This window comes from Penicilliopsis zonata (assembly GCF_001890105.1).
Source record: "Penicilliopsis zonata CBS 506.65 unplaced genomic scaffold ASPZOscaffold_3, whole genome shotgun sequence".
In the NCBI taxonomy this organism is placed as follows: Eukaryota; Fungi; Ascomycota; class Eurotiomycetes; order Eurotiales; family Aspergillaceae; genus Penicilliopsis; species Penicilliopsis zonata.
Genome location: NW_019208913.1, coordinates 1917892 through 1941821, shown reverse-complemented (window position 1 = coordinate 1941821; position 23930 = coordinate 1917892). Strand labels below are relative to the sequence as shown.

At 47.2% G+C, this 23930-nt stretch overlaps 11 protein-coding genes and 2 non-coding genes across 13 annotated transcripts; 3 read left to right on the top strand and 10 right to left on the bottom strand.

Moving 5' to 3' along the window:
• Positions 1 to 4363: 4363 nt before the first annotated feature.
• Positions 4364 to 6873, top strand: ASPZODRAFT_112512 (hypothetical protein; the record flags this gene model as incomplete). The annotated part of the gene is made up of 5 exons (XM_022721042.1): positions 4364 to 4420; positions 4481 to 4645; positions 4701 to 5185; positions 5244 to 5732; positions 5797 to 6873. 5 exons carry the CDS (start codon positions 4364 to 4366, stop codon positions 6710 to 6712), a joined length of 2112 nt encoding a protein of 703 aa, XP_022584006.1. The 3' UTR covers positions 6713 to 6873.
• Positions 6874 to 7057: 184 nt separating this feature from the next.
• Positions 7058 to 8965, bottom strand: ASPZODRAFT_60078 (hypothetical protein; the record flags this gene model as incomplete). Its single annotated transcript, XM_022728891.1, has 5 exons — positions 7058 to 7293; positions 7357 to 7486; positions 7549 to 7661; positions 7722 to 7846; positions 7908 to 8965. The coding sequence occupies 5 exons, from the start codon at positions 8963 to 8965 to the stop codon at positions 7058 to 7060; spliced, it is 1662 nt and encodes a 553-aa protein (XP_022584005.1).
• Positions 8966 to 9202: 237 nt separating this feature from the next.
• ASPZODRAFT_1499440 (hypothetical protein) lies at positions 9203 to 10125 on the bottom strand. The gene is made up of 2 exons (XM_022725550.1): positions 9821 to 10125; positions 9203 to 9770 (listed from the first exon to the last, which is right to left on the bottom strand). Exons 1-2 carry the CDS (start codon positions 9983 to 9985, stop codon positions 9441 to 9443), a joined length of 495 nt encoding a protein of 164 aa, XP_022584004.1. The 5' UTR covers positions 9986 to 10125; the 3' UTR covers positions 9203 to 9440.
• On the bottom strand, positions 9728 to 11065 carry ASPZODRAFT_1499523 (hypothetical protein). Its single transcript, XM_022725553.1, has one exon. It carries the CDS (start codon positions 10982 to 10984, stop codon positions 9989 to 9991), a length of 996 nt encoding a protein of 331 aa, XP_022584003.1. The 5' UTR covers positions 10985 to 11065; the 3' UTR covers positions 9728 to 9988.
• Positions 11066 to 11730: 665 nt separating this feature from the next.
• Positions 11731 to 12263, top strand: ASPZODRAFT_14208 (hypothetical protein; the record flags this gene model as incomplete). The annotated part of the gene is made up of 2 exons (XM_022724818.1): positions 11731 to 11917; positions 12151 to 12263. 2 exons carry the CDS (start codon positions 11731 to 11733, stop codon positions 12261 to 12263), a joined length of 300 nt encoding a protein of 99 aa, XP_022584002.1.
• Positions 12264 to 13123: 860 nt separating this feature from the next.
• Positions 13124 to 13846, bottom strand: ASPZODRAFT_14207 (hypothetical protein; the record flags this gene model as incomplete). Its single annotated transcript, XM_022724815.1, has 2 exons — positions 13124 to 13672; positions 13748 to 13846. The coding sequence occupies 2 exons, from the start codon at positions 13844 to 13846 to the stop codon at positions 13124 to 13126; spliced, it is 648 nt and encodes a 215-aa protein (XP_022584001.1).
• A 1057-nt stretch (positions 13847 to 14903) lies between these two features.
• Positions 14904 to 15554, bottom strand: ASPZODRAFT_14206 (hypothetical protein; the record flags this gene model as incomplete). Its single annotated transcript, XM_022724814.1, has 2 exons — positions 14904 to 15386; positions 15417 to 15554. 2 exons carry the CDS (start codon positions 15552 to 15554, stop codon positions 14904 to 14906), a joined length of 621 nt encoding a protein of 206 aa, XP_022584000.1.
• Positions 15555 to 15768: 214 nt separating this feature from the next.
• ASPZODRAFT_t49 lies at positions 15769 to 15840 on the bottom strand. Its single transcript has one exon. It is a non-coding gene; the product is annotated as a tRNA-Ala (tRNA).
• Positions 15841 to 16732: 892 nt separating this feature from the next.
• Positions 16733 to 16804, bottom strand: ASPZODRAFT_t48. Its single transcript has one exon. It is a non-coding gene; the product is annotated as a tRNA-Ala (tRNA).
• Positions 16805 to 17109: 305 nt separating this feature from the next.
• On the bottom strand, positions 17110 to 18249 carry ASPZODRAFT_60416 (hypothetical protein; the record flags this gene model as incomplete). Its single annotated transcript, XM_022728917.1, has 1 exon — positions 17110 to 18249. One exon carries the CDS (start codon positions 18247 to 18249, stop codon positions 17110 to 17112), a length of 1140 nt encoding a protein of 379 aa, XP_022583999.1.
• Positions 18250 to 18989: 740 nt separating this feature from the next.
• On the bottom strand, positions 18990 to 20256 carry ASPZODRAFT_129966 (hypothetical protein). Its single transcript, XM_022722397.1, has 3 exons — positions 19872 to 20256; positions 19549 to 19816; positions 18990 to 19477 (listed from the first exon to the last, which is right to left on the bottom strand). The coding sequence occupies exons 1-3, from the start codon at positions 20108 to 20110 to the stop codon at positions 19232 to 19234; spliced, it is 753 nt and encodes a 250-aa protein (XP_022583998.1). The 5' UTR covers positions 20111 to 20256; the 3' UTR covers positions 18990 to 19231.
• Positions 20257 to 20748: 492 nt separating this feature from the next.
• ASPZODRAFT_14203 (hypothetical protein) lies at positions 20749 to 21713 on the bottom strand (the record flags this gene model as incomplete). The annotated part of the gene is made up of 2 exons (XM_022724809.1): positions 20749 to 21120; positions 21177 to 21713. 2 exons carry the CDS (start codon positions 21711 to 21713, stop codon positions 20749 to 20751), a joined length of 909 nt encoding a protein of 302 aa, XP_022583997.1.
• An 802-nt stretch (positions 21714 to 22515) lies between these two features.
• ASPZODRAFT_60451 (hypothetical protein) lies at positions 22516 to 23850 on the top strand (the record flags this gene model as incomplete). Its single annotated transcript, XM_022728920.1, has 1 exon — positions 22516 to 23850. The coding sequence occupies one exon, from the start codon at positions 22516 to 22518 to the stop codon at positions 23848 to 23850; it is 1335 nt and encodes a 444-aa protein (XP_022583996.1).
• Between the last annotated feature and the right edge of the window lie 80 nt (positions 23851 to 23930).

Here is a 23930-nt window from a genome sequence, read left to right as displayed (position 1 = left end):
ATATATCCTAAGATAGCCAATAGATATTAGACCTCCCTAGATCTTAAAGATGTGACCTATGCCCTAGGATTCTATATAAATCTCATGTCATATAAGTGATTAAAAGAGAAAGGATTATATTAGGATGACCTAAACACACAACTTATAAATAGACTAATTAGTATTTATATTATTTAGGATAGGCATAATTAATTTATACTTAAATATAATAAACTATAAACTGCATTTATGGCAGATATAATGCCCTAAGCTATAATAATAGCTATAACTAATAACTAGAAGATTATAAGCAAAGATTTATAGAGATTATAAAAACCCCTAATAATAAAGGGAACTACAGAGAGATGGCATAGATAATATAGCTATATTAAATATAATACCCTAAAGCACCTCATAGGCGCTGTTAATGGCATTGAGATTATAGATGACATTAAGAAGCTAGAGGGTGAATATCATGTTTATAGACTTACCTCTACTCCACAGAAAATATTAAGATAATAAATAATATATATAAATAGACTATTTAAGTATATATACTTTAATCTTATTTAGATAATTATAAGCTATAATAACCTAAATTAGGTCACGCACTTTATTAATGATATAATAGGATTCTATTAGATTAAGTATATTAAACATAAGAGTAATATTTGCAGAATGATAATAGACCTTAAAGATTAAGTTAAATATTAGTTTAATATTAAGGTAAAGGCATATTATATAGATAATAAAAAGGCCTTAATTAAAGATATTAATCGCCTTATTACTGGCGCGATATTAGAATAGATAGTTTTAGGAATAGCAGAACAGAATAGCTGTGCTGAATGTGCTAGAGGGGTAATATTAAAGATGTTAAGAAGCCTATATATTAAAGATAATATACTATAAGATTTATGGCTAGAAATAATTAATTATAGGGTGTAAATGCTCAATGACATGCCTATATAGGATTAGGGGTAGAAAACCCTAAGATAATAGTTAGATAAGCTTATTAGCGGCATGATCATTATAGTCAAAAGAAATATAGCTAATATATACCTATATAGCTCTCATATATATGTATAATAATAAGGCATACTATAAAAAGAAAAGATAAAATTATAAGCACTGGTTAGATACTTCGTCAGATAATTAGTATTAAATATTATTTATATATAGAACCTAAGGAAACAGACCATATTTAGATACCGCGACTTTATGGTTAATAAGATAATTAAGTATAATCTAAATAACCTATTTATTAAGGTTACTTTATAGATGACATTATCTAAACCACCTATAGACTTATTAATATTATTAATAAATGAGCTAATTAAAGCCGACGACCTTATGAGCACTGATGATGAGGATATATACTAGAGATTAGATACCTAAGAGCAGGATGCTATTATATAGATAATTAAATAAGATATACTTAATATAGAACCCCCTAAGAAAGGCTATTATAGACCCTTTAAGAACTATAGTAATAAGTAGATAGACCACTAGAAAATAATAATTATCTTATAGATAATAATACTAGAGCAGACGCCAATATTATAGACTATATATATAATAGTGGCAATATTAAGTTTATTATAATAATTATAGATAGTAACAGAACAATTAGATGAGCAGTTAAATAAGTAACTATAGGGTGCTCTAATAATAACGCGAACATTAGGGATCTTGTCCATAAATAAAGATTAAGAACTAGATGATATAGAGCACTATAAGATAGGACTAAGCCTAGATGCTAAAAATATAATCTAGGGACAATAAACTCACAAAGCTTTAAGGTGATATAGAAATGGTGATATATATACTATATAGGGACTAGATGGTATATACAGCGCATTTAGTATATTAATTATAATAAAGCCTAAAGACCTAAAGGCTTTAAGCGCAAATAAACGGCCATATTAAAGCTAGATGCCGCCACCCCTAGATAATTAGAAGAAGATGCTTAAGTATTAATATAAGGACTAGTTTATTAAGGCTATAACGGCTAAATATAATAGTCTATCTAAATATAAAATATTTTAAACTATTAAATAACCAAATGATGCTGTGATCATCTCACTTTAATAGGTGTTTACCTATAAATTTAATTTAGACGGTTACTTGATGAAGTTTAAAGTATAATTATATATATAGGGAGATTTATAGCCCTTCTTAGTATAGGAAATGTGAGCTACAACGCTTGCAGCGCAAATATTTTAGATGTTAATATTATTAGTTACTATATTTAACCTAAAGACACGCCAATATGATATGGTTAATATATTTATTAATAGCCTATTAGATAAGGTGATTTATATGGATATGCCTTCTAGATTCGCACAGGATGATAAAGCCCTCTTATTAATATAAGCCTTATATAGACTATAAAGATTACTAAAGTTATAGCAAAAGGATCTAGCTATAACTCTTAAAGTATTAGGACTAAAGCCATCTAAAGACCCCTGCCTCTTTATAAATAATAAGCTTATCTTATTAGTATATATTAACGACTTTATCCTTACCTACTTTAAAGAGAATAAAGTATATGTGAATAAATTTAGTAGAGCACTAAATAGTATTTATTAGATATATAAGATAGAACTTAAATAGTTCCTTAATATATAGATCTATAAAGACTATATTAATTAAAAGCTTTAGCTATATTAAGATGCTTATATTATAATAATCACTATAAAGTATAAGCTTTTAGACTATAAACCGCCGCGGACGCCGGCATTAGTTAATTATTTAATTAAGAATATAGAGACCGCGACGCGAAGCTAGATATGATACTATTAGGAATTAGTAAGATCACTTATCTACATGACGATTATTATAAGGGCGGAATTGGCCTAGATTGCAAATAAATTAGGAGAATTCCTATTAAACTTATTAGCTAAGCATATTAAAGCTGCAGAATGGGCAATTCTATACCTATATAAGATAAGATTCCTAGCTATTTACTATAGATACTTAGTAGAGAGCCCCACAAATAATCTATTAGTTAACTAAACACTTATAAATTATCTAGTATTTATATGTATAAGTAATATAGTATATATAGATAATAATGACTATAAAAGCACATAAGGATATATCTATCTATTATATAAAGGACCTATGGATTAGAAGGTGTTAAAGTAATAAATTATAATAATATTAACTATAGAGGCCAAATTAACTATAATCTTGCACGCAGGAAAGGAGCTATTCTGGTGAAAATAACTATTTATATCTATTAGATTTAATATAAAGCATTAGTTAAGTATCCTATGCAATAATAAATAGACTGTTAACCTACTTATAAAAGAAGTGCCATTTATATGCACTAAGCTTTAATATATTAATGTTTAACAGCACTAGCTTCGCCAGGAGACCCAGGCTAGGATAATATAGATCTAGTAGATCCTAATGACTTATATACCTATAGATAGCTTTATAAAGATATTAATAGGACCATAGCATTAGAAGTTTATTAAGATGCTTAGTATAGAGGATATTAAGATGATAGAGATGATGATAGAGTTAGGATGACACTAGAGAGGTATATTATAGAAAAGGATGACCTTAAGGCTGCTAATTAGGATGATTTATGTATATTTACACCATCACTTAACTAGCTAAGCCTAATGTAGTTAGCATTACACTCTGATTTTTTATTTACTAGGCATATCTGGCCTGACCGACGTCAGATAGGCCTGAGTGTGCGAATCATATAGGAATATGATACTATTGGCCCTGAATACGTATAGGATTTGTTAAAGAATGCCACAGCTTCCGCAAGGGCTGCAGGGGGAAGGAACTTTCTGGACGACAGCCAAACCAGGAAACGGCTTCAGTCACCAGGCCCAAATAATATTGGAAATGAATCAAATGCGCTGATCTACTTTTGAATTTCTAGCAGCCCCTTCTCTACGTGTTCCACTGGTTGTCGCACAAAAATAACGCATGTTACACCTAACCGAATGCGAACCCCCCCATTAGAGGTACATCTGGACGATACCATACTCGCGTTGATAGATAGGATGCTCTAGTTATACAATGAGCTGTATAATTGCGATATATCTAACAGAAATCATTCCTTTGGCCTGTCATTGTTGTGGTACTTTCCCTTTGTGGAAGCATATACAATTCCGCCGGCGGTGAGTTTCTGCCTCCGATGTATCGCCGAGATGACGTCAGTCGGCTGAGTCTAGCCGCTTCTAATCTCCCAATCGCGTCTCCGAGGCTGGATTTTCTCCCTCCTGTCGATCAATCGCGAACGCCGTACGAACGACCGCCTGATCTTTGCCATTTGCACTGCCAGCAGGGGTCTTGACAACGGATCGGAGATATTCCATCTTGAGGAGGTCTCTCCCGTCCCAATGATGCCCCCGAAACAATGCCAGGGGTACCGTCCAACAAGGCTTGTGAGCGGTGTAAAAGACGCCATATGAAGGTGGAGAACCCCTCCCATCTCCAGGGCTATCTTTCCCCGTCTCCAAACTAATATTCTCAGTGTGATGAGGGCCGTCCAGGATGTCAAAGGTGTGCCACTGCAGGCGTAGAATGCCCGGGATACGTCCAAACCCGCAAGTTCATCGACCAAGGCGCGTCGGTCAGGCGTCGCTATGCGCCTTACGAGTCGGGTCACTCTAGTTCTACCGGTAGTTCCAAGGAAAAGGTAGGCAGTCTTGCTGGTTATATGTCTCCAAGTCATTACTTAATCGATTAGCTAGACGCCGCCTCAGCATGGTATTATTACATTCGATCAACGGCCATTGCCAGAATCGCATTCCATTGAGGGGGCCACTTCCGGTAGCATAGCGACTACAGCAACCCAACCGAGTCCTCCAATTGCTTCAGGGGACGTCAAAAAACCTTCTGAAAATACTCAAATTCGTTTTGAGTCTTCTCGGCAACGCCACCAACTCTACCAGGCTAATATAATCGGTGTTGGGGACCGGGGTTCCTCGGTGCCCAGTCCTGCTACTAACAGTCCAACATCTATCAACGATGCAACGGAAGTTTATAACGGTCCTGGCAGCAGCTTTCTCGTGTCTACTGATCACAGGCCACAGGCTTCACGGGTGCCTTCGTCTGGAGCTGCGTCTCAGAGAACCGAGGAGGAAGAGTTCCAGGATATTTTTGCCAAGCTAGCTACTGGGAAAGAACACGAGATTGCTTTTCTAGTTAGACATTTTTCCGAGACCATCGGCTCTTGGTGTGTATATTTTTTCTTTCAGGCCATCGATACAGAGTCCGTACTAACATTTTTTCAGGCTCGATCTGTCCGATGCCACCAAGTTCTTTTCTGTCTGCGTGCCTATCCGTGCTATCAACAGCTCCTATCTGAGATATGCTATTGCAGCTATTGCAGCGAAGCATATCGGCCGCATAGGAGGCAAAAGGCTTGCAGATAATAGGGGTTTTCTACGAAGTCGGCCGGCAACTATGGAGATATATCCGAATGCAGCCCAGGTAGACTGGCTATTCAAGGCCACCAATTACCAATTTCTAGCAGTTTCACATATGAATCGGGATATCTCAGGCGCCTACGATTTGGTTTCCAGCTCAGCCGTGCTGGAGTCACCTATCGAAACGCTGAGCCAATGGCTCCATCGTCAGATCACTCATCCAACAACTCCTTTGCCTTCCCCAGACTCACCTGCCGCTGCTGTTCTTTCCAAAAGGACTGAAGATCTGCTTGCAACAGTCACAATTCTTACATTTTATAGGCTGCTTGACACCAGATTAGTGGATTGGCAGTCGTACGTTGTTTGCGCCAAAGCCCTTACTTCCCCATTGTGGCTCAGAACGCTAATCAAATATTAGGCAACTTGTCGGCATCCGCCCATTGTGCGAGGCTTTATTGCAAATGCAACATACCTTCACATCTAGCACCTGTCCTCGTTTCTCTCCCGGTATCCGGGCTGCATTCTGGGCCCTAGCTCGTCAAGATTATCTCGCGTCCTATCCTACCCGTAGGCCGACACATCTCGATCCTGGCAACCTTGCACTCTGGCGAGCTGCAGGTATCCCCCTTGATGATGTCGGGGACCTGCATCTATCTCAAAGCGAAACCCTGGACTCCACTCGAGAAGACCTCGCAGCAAACGGGCTCACATGGCTCTTGTCCAAGGTCATCAACTTTCTCGCCCAATACAAACAGTCACAGCTCGCGCAGTGGACCGCGCCAACTCCCACAAACCCCGCCACTCACGACGCCCCCACCACAACCACCTGGTTGAAGCTATGCTTCGACTTCCAAACTTGGCTGGAAGACCTTCCTGAGACGTTCCGCCCAAGCATCCGCATCGAAAAACCCAGAAACATCGCCAAAAGCCCAGACACCAGCCATCTCCCTTTTCCCGAGATCTTCTACGGCCACCCCACCTGCGCCGCCGCGATGCAGCACTACCATTTTGGACGGATCGCGCTCCTCCTCAACCGTCCGCCGGACGTGGTCAGCGATCCTAGCACTGCCTTCCACCGTCTCCAGGGGTATCGCGAGGTAACCAAGGAAGTCGACTACCGCAGCCGCGAGATCTGCGGGATCGCCCTGGGGAGACCTCCCGCCGCCGTGCAGATCTATATCTTACCGCTCCTGTTAGCTATTGGGCAGTGTCTTGAGACCCCGGATGAGCACGAAATCATCGTCGAGTTGCTAAGGGGGATACAGGCCGAATCGGGGTGGGAGACTGAGTCGACAGTCACACAGTTGGAAGAGCTGTGGAGTTGCATATCTTAGTAACCTGCATCATAAATTAATCTTACCCGGGCGGGAAGATCATAGATTCCTCGGACCATACCAGCTGCAGGCTGTATGTAGGCTGTACATGGAGAATTATCTTATAACATGGAACGAGTCGGACAGTAACTATATCCAATGACAATGACAGAACATCCGTCAATGATCTACAATAGAAAGAATAGTAGTGTATACTGTTATGTTATAATTCGCAATGCATTTGATGTATCAAGGTAAACAATTTATATCACATCAAAAAAAGAAAAAAGGGCTGAGTAATCTAAGTCAATAGAATAACTGTTCTTGAAGGTAATAACTGGTAAGTAGTAGATTGGTAGGTAGTTCCTAGACCTCCGCAAGGTACGTCTCCTCTGGACCCGGCTGACCTGATCCACAGCTCGAGACGCGGCGACCGGCCTTCTTCCTGTCGCTGGCCAGCGTCTGGGCGAACTTGGAGTGTTCACGGATTTTTGGCCCGTTCCAATAGAAGACGTAGATGGGGATTGTGAAGATGACGGCGAGAAAACCCAGAAGCGTTGATGGCCATTCGAGGGTGGCGCTGTGGCCGAAGTTTTGGTACACTTGACACAACACCCAGTTAAAACTCTTGATAACTGAAAGAAAAGGATATGTGAGTAGCTTACTTGGAACGGAGTACATTGCTGCAACACCAGCCAGGAAGTCTCTAGCCAGGGCATTGCCACCAGTCGCAGAGGCAGCGTATGGGCCATACGAGGCGACCATGTAATCGATTGTAGCCATGTAAATTGAATACTAGATTTCACAGTCAGCGGCCTTCGAAAAGAGTATTCATGCAGTTAGGGGAGAAAGAATACATTGGCAATTGCGATGAGGGTCGAGAAGATCATTGGCGCAATCCAGTGAGTATGCGGAGGGCCTAAACTAGTCCACGCGAAGCCGAAAAGACCAATAGATAGAAGAGGTGCAACTAGAGATGATTCACCTTAGTACAGGTTCAAGGGCCTTTCAGGGAAGAGGGGTTGCTAACCATATAAAAGCCAGTACAGGCGAGCTTCAGGCTGGAGTCCGTCCGGGTCTCGCTCGCGGACTCTATCGTGATGATAGATCCAGGGCAGGAAAGTGAAATAAGCGATGATGTAGCCGACCAGGATACTAGAAGCGATCAATAAGTCAGTAGACAGAAACAACGAGCAATGATTTTGGTACGACATACGGAATGAAGGCAAGCCCGATTTCGATGGTCTTGAACCCCCACTGCTTATACACAGGAGTATAGGACTGCAAGAAAGTGAAGATCAAGGCATCACTGAATCCAGAAAGCAACGAGAGACAAAGGACGATCGGCTCGCGAATGAACATGAGGAAGGGCCGTAACCAGACTTTGATCAGATGAGACATGTTGATCCGTCTGCCCTTAAGCTCATCCGCGGACCAGACCATGTCTCCCTTCTTCCGGCGGCGTCTGGCTTCGCGGGTAACGAGGATGCTGCATCGCGTTTCAGGGACCCAGAAATGCACTGCCTGTGCGAAACCACCCAGAATAAGCTGTAACCAAAAGTTCCAGTGCCAGTCCAGAAAGGTCGTGACGAACCCGCCTACGATGGGTGCAATGACCGATCCCGCAACGGAAGACAGGACGATAAAAGCCACCGCGTACTGCTGCGAGTCTGGCTCCCACATGTCGGCGATCATCCCCAGGGTGACGGAGCCGCCCGCGGACGAGAGACCGCCCAGCATTCGACAGACGATAATTGTGCCAAAGTTCGGTGCCAGCGCACAGGGCAGCTGCCAGATGTTGACGAGAAACAAGCTGAGCTGCAGGATGGGCCAGCGACCAAACTCCTCGCTCCAGGGCGCCCAGAACTCACTTCCAAAGGCGTATGCAATCAAGAAGATCATCTGGCCGACCCGCGCAGCCTGCGCCGAGATTCCAAAGTGGCTGGCGTACAGATCGACGCCGCTGGCGTAGAAACTGGCGTTCCAGTTCATCGAGACCTGGACCAGGAAGATCACGCTGAGGATGGTCCATTTCTTGCCCCAGGAGAAGGAGTACCCGAGCTTGTCGTAACATTCCCACTCATGCAGCTCGCGTCTTTCATCATGCCTATCTTTGTGTTCCTGGTGGTGACCAGGGTGGTGATGAGGGTGGCCATGGTCACCAGCAGTGCCGTCCGCGCCCTGTTCCTCCGTCTTCTGCTTCTCCAGGTCTTCGGTGCCCACGCCGTCAGGGACGGCTGTCCCACGAAATGGAATGTCGCCGTGCTGGGACATTGCTAGCTAGGACGATGCTGAAATAAATAATATAGATAAATCCGTATGCAGTGCTATAAAAAAGGAACCATGAGGAGAGAAATGCATAAAAAAAATGCCATTTGGAGCTGGGTGATCAACCCGTATATAAACACATAAAAATCAAGGGGGTCATTACCCCATTACCCACTGACTGATCATGATAGAGGCAATCACCAAAATGATGGCTGCATCTGTTTCTCGATATCTCGCATCGGAGATGCCCAGTTCCCTTCTCCGATTGGTTTGACGTCATGTATCACAGGCGGCCACCCACGGTTATGCCTGTCTATCTGCGATGCGGAGGAAGACACCCGGGGAGCTTGGCCGTCCACTAACAGCAGGCCTCTCCGCAATCGCCTCCACGATTGGAACAAGGGGTCGCTAGCGACAGGTCGCGATTGTGACCCGGCAGAGTCGAGAAACATGGTCTCCCCGAAGTGAGAGCTGGGGTTTGTTATCTGAGCGGCGACGAGGAAGACATCTCCAGATCCCGGAGATTCATTCCATGAAAATGGGATTCAAGGAGGCAATGTCTGAGGAGAGGCAAGCAGATTTTGCCTTTTCTCCGCAACCATACGAGAGGCGATGAGAAAACATTGTGGAGAGATGATAGGTGGCCATCTTCACGATGAGTTGCATCATAGTCCATGTAGATGATATCTGACGGTGGTTCTCTATGGTTGTATTTCAGCAGGACTGAAAGGCAACGGCGGTCTGGACTCTGTTTCATCACCGCGTTGACTGGCCAGAAGCCCTCTCTTCCGCCGTCATAACAGTCAGGATACTATCCTCAGTTACTCAGTCGGCGGGATGATAGGATTCGATTCTCTATACTCTTTTTGTAGATGGCGAAATGGTCCGTTGCCCCAAGCGGTGGACAGCTGATGTGCTAGAATCCAGCAAGCTCATATCAAATATCCAGGTATCATTTGGGCGAACGAGCGGGGCCAAAGAAAAATGAAAATGAAAGGGGAAACGAAAGAACAAATGTATCATCATCCGCTAAAAGTCGTCATCCTCCGGGTCATACAGGTCCAGATCCAGTGTAGCCTTCGGCTTTGGCGCCGGCGCTGCCTGCACACGCACAGGAACAGGACCCCTCGTAGCACCAGGGGGAGCAGGCAAACTAGAGACACTCTCAGCAGCCTTGGCCGCCTCTGCTGCATGCTGTACTTGGTTCTCCTCCCCAACTGCTGGCCCTGCTGCAGTAGTAGTAGTAGTAGTAGTAGTAGTAGTAGCAGCAGCAACCTCCAGACCCTCCGACTCACGAATCAGCCGTTCAACCTCCGTCTCCGGATCGAAGCCAGGCCTCCCCTCCGCCGCGGCGGCTTGGATCTGACCCATCATCCCCATCCGGATCCGCTCCTCCGTCGGATACGGCAGCATGTAGACCTCGCGCGTCTGGTTCGCCGAGTCGTCCAACCACCGCGTGGCGCTCTTCGTCACCGACGAGACTGGCTCTCCGCCCTCCACACCGTTGGTCCCCGTCATATCCACATCTTGATCCTGGTGTCCCGCCGGAGGCAATTTCTTCGGCGGAACCCCCGCCGCCGCATCCGCAGCGGCTTCATGGTTATATTTGCTGATCCGACGCGCAAAGTCGAGCAGTAGCTTGTAATCCACCTCTTTCTGGTTCTTCTTCTTCTCCTTCTTTGTTTCGGCTTCGGAATCGGAATTAGAATCACTCCCGTCACTGTCGTCTCCATCCTCGTGGCACGTGGTACGGATGTCCTTATCGAAGCTCTCGATATCCCTTACAATCCCCTTGACGCGTTGCTCAAGCCGTTCGGCCTCCAAGCGTAATTTCAAGATCTTGGCATAGTTCGCTTGGTGCACTCGCAGCGTTTCCACCGCGGAGGTTAACGCGTCGTCGGCTTCGAGCAGAGAGAGGGCGGCGGCGGGGGCTCCCACGGCGGTGGGAGACGTGGTGAGGCTGCTGAGGAGGGCATTGAGCTTGCTCCCGAGATCTGACAGGGCTGAATGTACAATTTTGTCCATTTTGGTGGACAGTTTATGCTGGAAGCTGGGGAAATATTGAGGATGAATTTGTTCTGGTGTCCAGAAGCGTCATATCGGTCAAATATACTGCCTGGTTATTCCGCCTAGGCATGAAGAGGTTCCAAGTTCATTTTATGGGATCAATTTTTGTATATTGGGTACTTATTTATCTACGATGCAATATTGCTATTAATTGAAATATTATGGTCACTATATTGACAGCATCGATGACTCGATACGTGTGAATGTACACTATAAGTCCATAATAAACTGGCTTCACTCTTCCGCTTCTCTTTCACTGTTCTAGTACCCGTTTCGACGGTCGTCCATTCCTTTCGCATAGTAATAGCACGTTGATCTTTGGGGTATTGATCGTCAGTTTTATATGTCCCGATGACAACGTCTCGACCGTTCAGGTCTGTCAGTAAGGCTTGACTAATGTGTCTGTTTGAAACAGGGAGATCCAGATGGTCGTTCTGTTCCATTGCTGACGATCCAATATTAACCCAACGCTTGAAATGGCTGGAAAACACCGCCAAGTCATGTTATAGTGGCAAAAGACCGCGGAGCACGACATCGTTACGTATCTCTGTCAAGCTGAACAGAGCGCCAGACCAGACAACTGTTGTAATAACAGTGGCACCTGCCATGTGTCGTGCCAATGTATAGTCATGGAAGAGACTATCATTTGCCTTATACCGCTGGAAGATATAAGTTACTGAAGCTTGATGTATATGCTCTCAAACATGGTGATGGATCTGGTGTTACCGTATATCTACAACACCGACGCAGGGGATCTGGGAGCGAAAACGAGGTTTTTGTACGCCGAGCTGTGTGCGGTGACGGCAACGACTACCTGGTTCCTGATGCCTGAGATGAAGGGGAGGACAACGATGGAGATACAAGTTGCTGAAGAGAGCTTTCAAGGACCGGGTATGAATAATTCGAATGTTTCGGGTCTCGGTCTGGCGATTCATATCAGGCCTGTCCTTTCGAGCACAGAAATTCGATATCTCGGAATAGCTATGCATTTCTTTGATCATGAAGCTTTTTTTTCGTTCACCATTGAGAATGGCTCGAGGATATGAGTTCTCATTCCTTTCTCTCTACTGTGTCTTGGATCTTGTTTGAGAGTGCTTGTTGGACTTTATAATACTCTCGATCAGCGGTGTTCCAGCATCAACAGAAGTCGGCCTCCGCTTCTCAAATGTTCTTCTACCTTGTCAGAGGTTTCATGTACAAGGACATCAGCGGTAAGTCGTTGATCTCTGTGCTGTAAGAGGACTTGACAATAATACTAGCGTTTTTTCCATGGGATCCTTTTGGTAATAAATCATTGAGACCGGCAGCTGCGTGTCAAAAATGAAAGCGCCGGCCATTAGAAACCAGGCCATTTCTTCGTTAAGCCTCTCCCATAAATGTTTGGCATGTTGGTTGTTTCTATCCTCATCCAGCTGTCATCTATTCACACAACAGATCTGAGCGTTTCGAACTCTCTCAGTCCGCTTGGATCTTCCTAGAGTTGGGCATGCTCAGAAAGAAGAAACCCATGACAGTCGCCAGGTGCAATAGGAATTTTGGTTCATGTTGAGTTGCTTTGAGTATAAAGGAAGGAAACATAGATTCCGCGTGTCCTTGAACGAGGAATTGGGCTGAAAAAAGTGCCGATATATACGCAGAGTAAAGACTAGACAGACGAGTGATGCTGATGTATGCCAGAATTGGTATATCAGATCGATCGATCGAGTGCTGTGGAATTGACCGACGGGCAAGAAAATATGGTATACGGTATGCCATATGTGGAAGGAAGATTATAAATAGTTGTAGATGAGAGAAGAAAGTAGAGAGTAGGAGATGGTATTTATACCAAAGACACTAGATTCTAGCATATTCTGATGTTGGTGAAGTCCATTGAATGAATAACAGTCAATGTAACATTCACATTCACATTCACAGGATATAAAGGAAAACTAGAGAATGAAGATGAAGATAAAGAGCATTTACTTGAATAAGTTAATGGTTATTATAATAGCTAGATACAGATCTGGAGATAGAGATGCTTTTGATCCTTTATCCATACTTCATGGTCTTCAGTATACATACATAGTCAATGTCATAGTCAAAAATCATATAAGCCATTTACAGAGCTGCAAGGACAGCAAGCAGAGCACCGAGCAAGGTACCAGACGAACTGACAACAGCGCCAGCACCGCTGGCAGCTGTTGAAGAAGCAGCCGCCGACGACGAGCCAGAGCCAGCGGCGGAAGAGGAAGAGGAAGAGGAAGAAGAAGACCCGGAGGTGGTCGAGGACGAGCCCGACTTGGTGGAGCTAGCACCAGTCGAGGAGCCTGTGGAGGAAGCCCCCGAGCTGCCGCTGGAGGAACCCGGAGCGGCGCCGCTTCCCGAGGATGAAGAAGTCGCGGCGCTGCCGCTGGAGCCCGTGGTGGCCGAGGCCGTAGAGCCGGAGGCCGCGGTGGTGGTGGCGGAGTTGGAAGCAGCGGTCGCGGCGCAGGAGCAGATGGCTTCAGCAGAGGACTGGACCTCCAGACCTGTGACGGCGCCGCAGGAGCTCACCACGCAGCCGAGGGCGGCCGAATTGATGGCTGAAAAGGCGGAGCTGCTGCATTGGCAGTCGTAGTCGGTGCTGGCACAGCCGACGGCGGAGGCGGCAGAAATAATACAGGCCGTCTATTAGAGAGCCCCGTCAATAAGCAGGTTTCTTTATATTAACTAACTGGTAAACTCATTAAACACATCACTTACACCACAGGATGGGATGGCAGATGCGAGCGACTGGCACGCAGACTGGGCGTTTGCGAGGGCAGCCAGACCACCCGCCAGGATCAAAACCGAGGACTTCATGATGGTGATGGATTTGGTTAGAACGAAGATTCCCTTGGAATCAATTTGGTTCAGGTACAAAGCGCGCGTGGTGTTTCAAAGACAATTTCATAAATGCGGGAGGCAGCCACGGCTGGTATTTATACCCCATAGCAACCTTTTCACATGCTCTCTCTCTCTTTGTCACCAATCCTTGCTCCAGTATATTCTAGTCTGTAGGATGGCAAAACCAGCAGCCAGCAGCTCCTTGCCTGATTAGGGTTGTGGTGGTTTGGTGTACCCCGGGAATCCGCAGGGATTCCAGGGATTCCAGGGATTCCCAAGGGTCTCTTCAGGCAATCGGAACCAGACGCGCAATCCACCACGGTCTGATTCGTGGGGCCCCGCGAGAGTGACCGGGGATAATCCCAAAAACAGGCACTGGTCAGTTCCAAACTGGAATGGTTCTAACTCTCTCGTAGCCTTTCTCTATACGGAGTTTAGGCTGACGATGGGAGATGCGGAGAACGTCATTTCCCGAGGTCCAGCTCCGGAGGGGGGGTTGTCTAGTCGAGTATAGGTTTGAATTTTTTAACTCCAGGAATTGACTTTGGGAATTAGACTCTAGGAATCGAACGATTCTTATAGACTCTCTTGGATCCTCCTTTGTGCTAGAAACCCGATTCTCTTCTGTGTCGTACGGGGCGGTCTCGCAGTCCAGGGGGGAGGCTTCGTTCTCCAGATCATCGTGGAGCTAAACAAACTAAATAGACTGATCAGCACGCCGAGTCAGGGTCTATAAATTAGCAGAACAGGCCATAAACCTTGTTTCTCTCGATTAAAAAAAAGAGACAAGCATGTGAATACACGGGTCGGTAGTCGGCACGAGTTGTTTCTTGGTAGAGAAGAAGATGGACTTTTTGGAGGAAGGCGATCAGCCCTCGTGACTTGGTTGATTGCTTCATTATTAGCTAATCTACATATGACAAACCCTGTCTATGAACCGGTTTATGCTGTTTCATCTAGAGTATGATTTAATTGAGACCAAGTGAAAAGCGTAGGTTAGTAATGAATAACTTTTATATGCATCGCAAAGGAATCAAGGAGCTCGACAGCTCTGTTTGTGCGTCGGCCAGTCCCCCTTCTGACAATTGACCGAACAATAATACCGGGCCTTGCAGCGTGCACAGCGCTTCAGCTCCGAGTCCACCGACGGGCTGAACCCGCACGTCGCACACGCCCGGTCCGCGTTCTGCACGTTCTGGTCCGGCATCATGGGCGCAAACATCTCGAAGCTGCGCGACCAGCTCGCGAACCCCTTCTCCACCAACGCCAGGTCGGCCTCGCTAGTCATCGTCCCGACATCTTGCAGCTCGCGTCGGACACCCAGCGCCCCCAGCCGGCGCGAGACTGCCTCTGCCAGCTTGTCGTCCGTCGTGCTCCAACTGCCGGGCGCCGTGGCAACGGGGAGCTCGTAGTCAAACGCCGTCACGAACGCTTCCAGCAGTAACGGGACGATGACTTTCGCCTGCTCTTCCACAGACGGCAGGGTAAGGATCCGTGCCCGGCCCTCGGAGTGGCGCTAATGCGTCTGCGTGTTCACCAGGAAAACCATGTCGCCCTTCATCCCGAGCGGGAGAGGCATGACCGTGAAGATGTAGTGGTTCTTCATCGTAGCGGTGGGTGTGGGGCGTGGAAGGGCGTTGAATTGGCGCACCAAAAGCCCAGTCTTGCTGCTAGAGCTAGCCATGATAGCGTTTTCGAATGTACTGTATATCCAATGCCGGTGGAAGGATGGAGTGTGGTGAACTGGGAGAGACTAGTCGGTTGGTTTTGGGATGTTTTGCGTGCCTGTTGAGAAAGCAGCGGTCAAATGTGGACAAGCATCAAATTTATTGATACACAGAAATAAAATGGCAAATATCGAGGCAAGGAGCAAAAAATCAGAGGGACGAAAAAAAAGATGGACTCGCGGGGAATCGAACCCCGGACCACTCCCATGCTAAGGGAGTATTATACCACTAAACCACAAGCCCATTGATGAAGAGTGCCTCTATTTTTGACTAGATAAGCCAAAAACATATCTGTAGCAATCCCATCATGAAATCATTAATCTCTGACCTTCGTCTATCAACTTTACTGATTTACTTTCTGTCTGTTCTTCCTGTACTCTTCTTCCCTTGTTGAACTGGCGCTGAGAACAGCATAGGTAGGTACGAGTATCCCTCTCTATTCGTGAGCGTGACTTCTATATGACCTGGCGTGGTAGTGTCCCATTATTGAATAAGCCAGCAATGTCACCAACCTTTAGCAGCAACTTTCTTAGGTATCTCCGGTAGATCTCCAGTCCATCTATCACACCATCTTTATCTATAAATACCTAGCTCTCCTTGTATCCACTCTTTGGATCTGTATACGTCGAGAATAAAGCTAAGGACTCCTACCTCATGCTATACCAAACATCATGTTAACCTGCTCTACCAGCTTACATTCACATCTGCTTTACTGCAGGCATATTGAGCTGTCAATCAGACACTTCTATGATCACAAACGAGACTCGATATTTACTATACCATGACGAGGACGCCTTGCTTCGATGAGTACTAAGGGCTCAGCTCGTCTTTGGGGGCTATCGAACACTCCCAGGGTTCTTGAAGCTTCGGTTAGTAGATACACATTTGAGAAAGGGGTTAAAGGCAGTAGGTATATCTTGTTTATATGATTGTCTAGTAAGTCGTAATACTCTTCCTTGGGGGGTATCCTGCGCCTGATAATTTTAGCCATGGTGCTCTGTATGTTAGGCTCGGTTTGCAGTTCTGCGAGTATCAGCATCTCATAAAGCCTCGATTCGATACCCTGATAAAAAAGGGGAAATACAGTAGCATAGCATGGTATATCTAACGAGTGAGAAGAACTAAAGAAAAAAAATGGACTCGCGGGGAATCGAACCCCGGACCACTCCCATGCTAAGGGAGTATTATACCACTAAACCACAAGCCCATTGAATGAAAGAGTTGTCCTTATTTGGATAGATAATTCCTTTTCTTTATTATTTACTTCATATCTATTTACCCACGTACGCCTAGGTATCTTGTTATGCGTTGGATAATGTGGCTATATCATTATGCAAATGTTTATAATACAGTTTATACCAGCTGTATTAGATATATAGTCAGTACTTTAAGCATAGACTTTCAGATAGTAGATGTTCATTCAATATATATATTTGACAACTTGGGCATACTTCAATTTACATACGACCGAGTACCCGACAGTTGCAGATATGCCAGTATTTCCTAGGTCAATCATGACTTGTCCGCTTCCACAGGAACGACATGTCCATTGCTAGGTGCCGCACCATTTTCCCTCTTCTTCAACGCCTCCCGCACGCCCGGCAGCACGTACCGACCATAATCGATTGCGTCGTTGAGGTTATCGTACCCGCGGATGGAGATCAGCTCGGCGCCCAAGTCCACATAGTCAAGCAGCGAGTCGATGATTGTCTGCGGCGAGCCGACCAGGGCGGTGGAGGCGCCGCGCGCGTTCGTCGCCGTGACGGTAGGGTACCACAGGGCGCGGTCCTGGACCTCGCCGCGGGCCGCGATCTCGAGCAGACGCTGCGACCCGACGTTCTGGGGCGGGGGTGCGTTGGCGGGGGTCTTGCCGAGTCCCTGGGAGCGGTTTGCCTTGAGGAGGTCAAGGGTGCGATGCGCCTTGGCCCAGGCGAGCTCCTCGGTCTCGGCGATGATGGGGCGGAAGGTCACCCAGATGCGGGGACGGTCGTTGGGCGCCCGTCCGGCACGATCGGCCTCGGCGTAGATACGGCTGATCTGCTCCTTGGTCTCCTTGAGGGGTTCACCCCAGAGCCCGAAGATGTCAGCCAAGCTACCGCCGATGCGGTAGGCTTCGTCTGACGAGCCACCGACCGAGACGGGGATGGTGCCGTTGACGGGCCGCACGCGGTTGCTGAATTGTTTGAACTGGAAATACTCGCCCTCCCAGTCGAAGGGGTCTGCAGACTGCCACGCCCGCCGCAGGATGCGGATATACTCCTCCAGCCGGCCGTAGCGTTGCTCTTTGTTCAGGAAGTCACCTTCCCTAGCCTGCTCGGCGTCGCTACCCCCGGCGATGAAGTGGACAACCACACGGCCCTTGCCCAGCTGGTCCAGGGTGGCCAGCATCTTGGCCGCGACAGTGGGGTACATAGTGTTTGGCCGCAGGGCGATGATAACCTTGATGTTCTTTGTGACGGCAAGGACCGTTGCACCGAGCGTGAACGGGTCGAACGACCCCGAATCGTACGGGATCAGGGTGTAGTTGAAGCCATTGTCGTCCAGTGTTCGGGAATAGCGGACAACAAATTCAGGATCAACCCCCGCACCAATGATCGGGTCGAGCTCCGTCGAGGCATTGGGGAAAGTGATGCTAATGAATTCAGTAGGCATTTTACCGTTCTTTTACTCTTCTTCAATGTTCATTCTTGTCTTCTGCCCTCAAGGCCGCCGAAGAAAACGCCGTGCTTATATATCTTTTTTTATCGGGACAGGATGCCATAGCCACCAGTGAGGGGCAGATGACGACAATCACTAAGCGATTACGCCTTAGAGGAGACCGATATGGGAGTTGCGAATAAGGCCTCCTTCATCTCAAGATACGGGATGGCATACCCTGGGATCACGCAATCGGCTATCGCTATTGCTGCATGGAAGCAAACGTCAGACGAGCCTGGCCACTGATTGATAGCCGATGTCGCTCGAGAATGGAGGATTTCCGTGAGGCACGGCAGAGAACAGCAAGAAAGAAAGAATGTATATCGGACTTTACTCCGTAGTTGAATTGGATATACGGAGTATACATCGAGATGATGCGGGGCTGCCCTGTTTCTGCCTCAGGCATTAGGCACCACCGTGACTGACCGACACAAACTATGAAGTCCATCCAAGGAGGCAGGTTGAGTCATTTAGATTGTTGGTATGTTTGGTGTTCTGCGGCGGGGGTATGTATACTGGAAATGTATGACCGAGTGCTGAGTCCTGTTCGTTCCGTGTAAAGAGCTAAGCAAGGTGACCTAGACATTCAGGATAGAAATAGCTATCAAGATCGACAAAAAAGTCAGTGCAGCAATGGTTCCTGTTGAAAGCAAGCCATACGACGAGGATATCTACCTTGAGTCTGAGATATAAACCAGGTAGATGTCAGCAGCACTCTGTAATGTCGGGTCACTAGTATGAATAGGAGAAGCAGAGAACTCGTCGGATGGAAGCCTGCTGAAGCCTGCTGAAGAATGTTGAGACGAAGAAAACATTTCGAAGGTGAGGGAGAGTTTTGAGAAACAAAATCACCATTGCCACGTGATAACCCTATCCCTAGTACAGTTTAGGCAAGACCAGGCCACATGAAAGGCCAAAACACACAAAAGAAAAGAGATCAAATAACCACTACAGCTTGATTCCTCCTCTTTGAATCCCTCGGATCCGGGACATTTCTGGTCACAGCCCCCGCCACGACGAAGATGAGGGTGATGAAGAGTTCAGGCAGGAAGCTGAGGACTACACGAACCGCCAGCGAACCCGTAACGGGGTTGAGATCGGCCTTTTGCGTGCACTCGGCGACCAGGCTGTAGACAACTCTTATTTCAGCCAGGGGGAGGGCCAAAAAGACGGAATAGAGGAGCTAAATCAAATCAATTTAGTCAGGATACATTCATGGGATGTCTGTGTGTGTAATATGTGCCGTGTGCTTACAGTTGTTCCCTCTTTATAGGCGAGTGCATTTCGACTCTTCGAGAAGAGCGACGAGACAGCCCAGAGAGCAAGAATGACCCAACACGCTTCCAGAACACCCATCCCGGCTTTCACAAGCGTAAAGTCGTTCGATGAAGGATGGGCGCTTTCCAGGTTCGAGGCTCCGACAGCGACCAGGGCGATCCCGCTGGTGACTAGGACGTGAAAGATTCCTACGAAGATCCATTCGAGGTTATTTCCACTATTGACTGCCTTGCGGTATGTACGACTCAGGAAGGGTTAGCAGATGAATATAATATAACTAAAGAGTAAACCAGACATACGCTTCATGAAGGATGCCATCGATAGCTAGCAGGAGCGGCGAAATCCCCACACTGGCAACGATATCACCAGCCGGTTTCCCCTTGATGACCAACACCCCGCCTACGATGCGCAGGCCACAGAAGATGAAGAGATAGAGCCAGCCGAGGAGACCAGCTGGGCCGTGGCGGAGGAGCAGCCAGAGGATGGGGAGGGCCAGCAGGGCATAAATGGCGATTTCTGTGTCGAACAGAGCGGCCATAACGAAGAATTAGAAGAGGAAGAAGTAAAAAAAATATAGAGAAGAGTTCTTTAGATGAATATAGCACTGTAGAAAGAAGACAGGCTTTATAACTATATATCTCTATTGTATAGATTCTGGCCAAGGACGATCGCTGCCCACCACCTCGAAATGGATTTCCCTTTGTGTCTAGTTTGGTTCTCACCACTCCACAGAACAGGCCTTGGTCAAGTTACGAGCAGTTTGATCCTGCGAACTAGGCAGCCAGATAATATTCCAGACACTGAAGGTCTATATAGCAGGCTGAGAATCCCTGGGAAATTATTTCCTATTTGACTTGATGATTGGTTATCTTAGGAGTGGCAGTTGAGGCTGTGCAGAAACAGGAAGATAGAACCTGATTAGACTGTCTCAGCCACTGCAAGGATCGTCTAGTCAATAATATACGGAGTAATGACGGGTAAAAACAATTAACTACTAACTATGTAGTAATTAAAACTGTTAGATTCGAGAGAGTGTGTCTAGACTCCACTGTCTGTGTGTCATGGTAATTTAGATCAGCGGTGCTGGCTAGATAGAGAGATAGTGCGCGAGTCTAGACAGGATGGAATATTCCGTAGTATTAGAATTATAGTATATTATAGTAGATAATCCACTACTCAGCCGGGCAGCCGTAGACTGTAGAGATGTCGGTGGTATAAACGGTCGAGGTCATGCTGTAGATAATCACCGAGTCTGTCAGAGTGTGGTTGGCGGTGCTGGAAGCTGTACTGCTTGTGAGAGGCCTGGAGGATACATGAGGGGGGAGAGATGGCTGGGTGGATGAGCTGGACGAGATGGATGCTGCCGAACTTGATGCAGAACTTGATGCCGAACTTGATGCAGAACTGGATGCAGAACTTGATGCAGAACTGGATGCAGAACTTGATGCAGAACTTGATGCTGAACTGGATGCAGAACTGGATGCAGAACTGGATGCTGAACTGGATGCAGAACTGGATGCTGAACTGGATGCAGAACTTGATACAGAGCTGGATGAGGCCACAGGTGTATGCGAAGAAGTCGAAGTAACGGTCGAGATATAGACAGTGGTATAGGTGACGGTTGAAGTGTCGACGAGGGTTTCCGTCGTGGTCAAGGTGGTCTCAACCTCGGTGCATGGATTGGTAGTATATATCACCATGGCCTGGTTGAACGAGGCCCCAGCAGTCACCACTGTTACGCCACCCGACAAATATTCACAGATCGAGTAGCTGTTTATATATCTTACACCTAGACAGGTGCTTTTCGAGAGACATAAATTAACACAAGAGCTATAGGCGACGCTGCCAGTGTCGCCGACGAGGATGGTCTCGTAATTAAAGTCGGCCGAGGCGCAGTCCTGCGAAAAGTACCTCGTACCCGAGGACCAAATAGTTGAGACACATGAGGCCGTATCAGGCTGGGCGGTAGCAACCTCGCAGGAGGGGGTGGTGGTGGTGATGGCGAAGCTGGTGGTTGTCGTGGAGGTGACGACGTCGACCGACGTGGCGGTGATGGTGGTTAGAGAGACTCCGGCTGGTTGGGGGCTGACCTCGATGGCCTCTGCCAGCGCAGTCAACAATAGAGCAATGGCGATTTTCATCTTGACTCGTGTTGATTGATGATGATTGTTGAAAAATTGACTTTCTCAGTTACAAAGTGAATTTCGATTCATATTAGAAAAAGGGGTTCTGGTCGGTTAAAATGACCATAAATGTTAGCGATCTGTGTTTATGGAGTAGGCTGGCGCTATTAAGATTAGTTTTATTAGAAATAAGCAATAGCCAAGCATATGAGAAGATGAAATCATAACCATCTTGTGTTATGGCGTACTAATTCTATGTATGTAGCATATGGATCTGACATCCAAGTAACTTTTGTTGGCCTAGCAGGCCTGGAAAAGGGAAGAGATGGCTGATGGTTGCTATTGCTGCTACGGCTCGGACGCGAAGCAGGTGGTTGTGCGGTGCGGCCGCGCCAAACGAGGCGACGCTAGGCCTAATCGGGCACGCACCTCTGACAACTTTTATCTACTCTAACTATATACAATGGGAATAGTGATTATGTAATCTATATGGGACTCTAATATACGCCTGCCTGGCGTACTTTATGGTCCAATCAGGTGATTTTCAGTGATTACCGATTAGTCATCCATTTCAATTACCAAAATACCAAAAATACCAAAATACCTCAGCCAAATACAACGGTTAATGCTTATATAATCATATTTACATCTCCCCTACCGTAAACGGAAAGAGCAGTCGCACGCCTCGCAGTGCATACCGATTAAGGGTAGAGAGAGCGACCAGCGTCATATATAACAGGATGGTCAAGGCTCCTCCAACCATTTATTCAGTCATTGAATCCAATTGTTCATCAGCTGAAGCCATCGGTCTTTTGTCGCCATGTCTATTAAAGTGGCTATCATCGGCGCTGGTCCTGCAGGCTGTATGCTTGCCCGCCTCCTCCTCCCCCATCCGAACATCCAGGTCACCGTCTTTGAGTCCGAGCCGTCGATCAACTACCGCCATCAAGGAGGCACGCTCGACCTGCACGAGAAGACCGGTCTGCACGCTGTAAGAGAGGCAGGCCTGTACGATGAATTCCTGACCCATGCCCGCTTCGATGGCGAATCCTTTCACCTCTGCGACGAGCGGCTCAAGACGTATATCAAGATGGATCCCGCCACGGAGAATTCCTCGCGCGGACGTCCCGAGATCGACCGCTCTGCTCTGCGACAGATGCTTGCCGAATCGCTCCCAAAGGATATGCTGCGATGGGGCCACAAACTCCACCGTGTCCGCGATGACAGTGACAGCCACCGCCGCACCCTCGAGTTTGCCGACGGCACCACCGCCTCGGGATTCGACCTCATCGTCGGCGCAGAGGGGGCGTGGAGTAAAGTGCGGTCCTCGTGTCTGTCGAAGACTAAACCAGAGTACTCGGGGATCGGCGGGTTTTCACTCTCCATCCCCGACGCCGAGACGACGGCGCCGGAATGCCATGCGCTCGTGAACCGGGGCTCCCTCTTCGCCTACTCGACCGGCCAGGCATTGCTGGTGCAGCAGCTGGGAGACGGGAGTATCCAGGTCAACGCGTGGAAAGTCAGGCCGGAAGGATGGGAGAAGAAAATGATGACGGGTGCTGGCGACGGCGATGACTACTGGACGACAGACGGGCCTACGGTGCGCGAATCAATCAAACGAGATTGTCAGGCTTGGGCGCCCGAGCTGGTGGAGCTGGTCGAAAAGGCCACGGACGATACCCGGCTGTCGCACCGCTCGCTCTACCACCTGCCCGTGGGGTTTCGATGGGATCACCGCGCCGGAGTGACGCTGCTGGGAGATGCGGCGCATGTCATGTGTCCCTTCACAGGGGAAGGTGTCAACCATGCCCTGGAGGACGCGGTGGCACTTTCACACGCCATCATCGCCGCCGCCGCCACCGCCGCCGTTTCACCCACCGATGACATGTTGGCAGTCATGGACCGTGGACTCATCAAGTACGAATACGAGTTGGCCGCACGGTCTGCCGTCTTCACCAAGCGCGTCCATCAAGTCACCCGCCTCATGTTTTTCACCGAGGGTGCCCCCGGGTCGGTCATCGAGCGCTTCGTCCTCCAGAACATGAAGACCATGATGCCCTCGGCCTTGTATATGGCGGCCTATCCTCTGACTGTGGCAAGTGTCTACGGCTATTATTTCTTTCACAAGCGTCGAGAAAAGAGGATAGATGGATAGAGATAGTTATAATACCTGAATTTAGGTCCTCGAATGGTTGAAACAGTATCTATTTCTTCTCTTCAAGCTGTAAGAGATAA

What these genes read in the sequence shown, in the direction of transcription:
- ASPZODRAFT_129966 (XM_022722397.1), bottom strand. Translation starts at nt 20,110, where the DNA reads ATGGCCGCTCTGTTCGACACAGAAATCGCCATTTATGCCCTGCTGGCC. An exon ending in GATGGCATCCTTCATGAAGC is followed by an intron (nt 19,817 to 19,871) that starts GTATGTCTGGTT and finishes ACCCTTCCTGAG; the next exon opens with TCGTACATACCGCAAGGCAG. An exon ending in CCTATAAAGAGGGAACAACT is followed by an intron (nt 19,478 to 19,548) that starts GTAAGCACACGG and finishes GATTTGATTTAG; the next exon opens with CTCCTCTATTCCGTCTTTTT.
- ASPZODRAFT_1499440 (XM_022725550.1), bottom strand. Translation starts at nt 9,985, where the DNA reads ATGATGATACATTTGTTCTTTCGTTTCCCCTTTCATTTTCATTTTTCT. An exon ending in TTTCGCCATCTACAAAAAGA is followed by an intron (nt 9,771 to 9,820) that starts GTATAGAGAATC and finishes AACTGAGGATAG; the next exon opens with TATCCTGACTGTTATGACGG.
- ASPZODRAFT_1499523 (XM_022725553.1), bottom strand. Translation starts at nt 10,984, where the DNA reads ATGGACAAAATTGTACATTCAGCCCTGTCAGATCTCGGGAGCAAGCTC.